Raw genomic sequence first — 2,710 nt, forward strand, 5'->3', positions numbered from 1 at the left:
CTCCCCCCTCCGGGGATTCTGATGCAGCCCCCGCGCCCCCCTCCGGGGACTCGGATGCCGCCCCCGCCCCCCCCTCCGGGGACTCGGATGCCGCCCCCGCTCCCCCCTCTGGGGATTCTGATGCAGCCCCCGCGCCCCCCTCGGAGGACTCTGAGGGGGCTCAGATGCCCATAGTCATTGGCTTCTAATGTCTTCGACTCCAAGAAGCCATAGGGTGAGACCCGAGGGATCTACCTTCCCTCCAGAGCTCTTCCTGAATAAAGCCTCATCTCTCTCTGTCTGGCGTCTTCCTTTGCTCCTGAGGCCCCAGCTGGAGGAAGCAGGGCTCTCAGCTCTGTTGCAGCCCCAGGCGTTGGACCGACTGCCTTTCGCCATGGTGTCCATCAGTCCTCAAGCTCCAGGAAGTCTGGAGAACGCCCCCTCATTCTAGAGAGGAGGAAAGAGGTTTGAAGAAGTGAAGTGTCAGAGCAGGACTGGGCTTCAGGTGCCGGTCCCTCCGCCCTGGGCTGCTGGTTCCCAGGGGGCAGGGCGGGCGGTGGCCACAGGTGAGAGAGGAGCTGGGCTCTGCGGGCTGTGGCCTCCCCTGGACCAGTGGAGCCCAGCTGCACCAAGTCCTCTGGGGTGTGGGCAGTGACCTCTGTGTTCTAACTGGGGTCTGGGCACCTGGCCTGGGAGGAGAAATGGACTCAGCTTCTAGCTGGATGCGCGTTGAAGAGAGAACAGAGCATCACACTGGAAGGTGAGAAGCACAAGGTGCAGGAGGGCTGGGCATTGGGTGGCTCTGGCAGAGTTGAGGGGCTGGAGGCGGAGGTCAGAGTCAGGGCCATTCCCACATCTGGGAGTCTGGGCATCGGACATCATGCCGAGTCCTTAGGCAGCTTGATGTCACCATGGCCACAGCGGGTGGGCACTGAGAGGGGGTCACATGCCCCAGGTCATGAAACTCCAAAGCTAGTGCTCGAAACGATGCTGGGGGGCGGGGGGCGTCTTCCCCACCCCTCACTCATTCTTTCATCTCAGTGGGGCAATGCTGAGGGCTCAAAGGAGAGAAGGTTCTGGAGTCCTGAGCGGCTCTGCCTGGTGGGGGTGGGGCTGGGGACAGCGTGCAGCCAGCATGCTTTCCCTCTCTGGCCACAGATGGAAGACTGAGGTCTGGGGAGCCGAGTCCTACGGCCCCATGCAGAGAGCTACACGGGGCAAACCCGTCCTCCCAAGAAGCAGGGTGCGCTTGGGTTGGCCTGTGACCACGGTGGCTACCCTGGGTTTCCTGGCTTGGTCAAAGGCTCTCGGGTGTGAAGAGAGGGCTCCTTGTCACAGACTGCGGGGATGGACCCTCGTGGCAGTGTGGGCCTCTCCCGGTGACTGTCCCTGCTCTTGGCCAGTGGAAGCAGAAGGATGCAACAGTGTGTCCCTCCTCTGCCACATTAGTACGCACACGACTTCTCTAAGTGTTTCTGTCCGCTCTCAGGAGGCACGGGGGGAGAAACCTCTTGGACCCCAGTGCCTTCGACCGGCCCTGGGATCGGGCACTTCTAGCCCTTGTTGGGGGAAAACACAGTCGTGCCTGCCTGTCATTCAGAAAATCGCATCCCTGGAGGGCTTGGCCACGTCCGAATGGCTGGGGCATCAGGATCCAGGTGTGTGCCCAGCCCCCGGGCTGCTCGGAGAAGGTCTCTCTGGCGGAGGCCAGCCTTGCTGTATGTCTGGGGGACACCTGCTGCTGTCGGGTCATCCCGCAATTCATCGGGCTTTTGCCTTTATAGCCCGTAGCCAGAGGCTGAAGTTGAAAATACAGCTGATCCCTGAACATGGGGGTTAGGGGTGCCAACCCCCCACACAGTCAAAAATCCATAACTTTTGACCCCCCAAAACTTAGCATCTAACAGCCTTACTGTTGACCAGAAGCCTTATCGATAGCATACATGATTAACACGTATTTTCTGTATGTATTATAAATTATCTTCTTACAATAAGTAAGCAAGAGAAAAGAAAATGTTAAGAAACTCCTAAGGGAGAGAAAATACATTTACAGTCCTGGACCGTAGGGAGAAAAACCCGTGTGAAGGGGGCCCACACAGTTCAAACCGGTGTTGTTCGCTCAAGGGTCAACTCTAATTACGGAGGGGCTGACTGGTAGCTGTCCAGGGTCCTGGAGGCTCCCCGCTGGACCAGGAGTTAACCCTTTATGTTAACCTTTAATGGTGAAGCCCAAGGAGGACACTTGGGGAAGCTGAGGACATCACCTGTTTACCACCCTGGTGACACGCCTATTTCCTTGGTGAGGCTATGCCCTTGGGTGGCCAGTCTTGGGATTCCTCCCCCTCCTTCCCATGTCTCATCTTTCAACCCACCTTGCAGGAAAGGTTCGAACCACCCACCTCCTCCATGACATAACCAAATCACAGACCTGGACAAAGAACACAGCCATCCCAGGGGGCTGCAAGCTCTAAGGGCTCTGGCCTAGCTTTTAGGACAAGTCGGTACCAACAGGACTGAGGCCATAAGCTGGTGATTGCCCGATGCAGTGGACTTCAGAACCACATGGTCCAGGAATTCATCTTGGCCAGTGAAGGGGGAGTGGGGTGGTCTTTCATGGGCAGGACCCAGCACCCGTATCCTCACAAACCAGCATTCAGCAGGGATTCGTCTGACCCCAGCCAGGATGGGTGGCCCCCATGTGTCTGGCCGAGAGAGGTGGGCAGGGTGGGGG

At 58.5% G+C, this 2,710-nt stretch overlaps 1 protein-coding gene across 1 annotated transcript in view; it reads left to right on the forward strand.

Moving 5' to 3' along the window:
• Positions 1-188, forward strand: part of CEL (carboxyl ester lipase) — an 8,799-nt gene extending 8,611 nt beyond the window's left edge. The window contains exon 11 of the mRNA XM_032418898.1: positions 1-188. This exon is cut by the window's left edge and continues 284 nt beyond it. Coding sequence (XP_032274789.1) covers positions 1-188 — 188 coding nt within the window.
• Positions 189-2,710: the final 2,522 nt, after the last annotated feature.

Source organism: Phoca vitulina, unplaced genomic scaffold (assembly GCF_004348235.1).
Source record: "Phoca vitulina isolate PV1807 unplaced genomic scaffold, GSC_HSeal_1.0 scaffold21, whole genome shotgun sequence".
Lineage (NCBI taxonomy): Eukaryota > Metazoa > Chordata > Mammalia > Carnivora > Phocidae > Phoca > Phoca vitulina.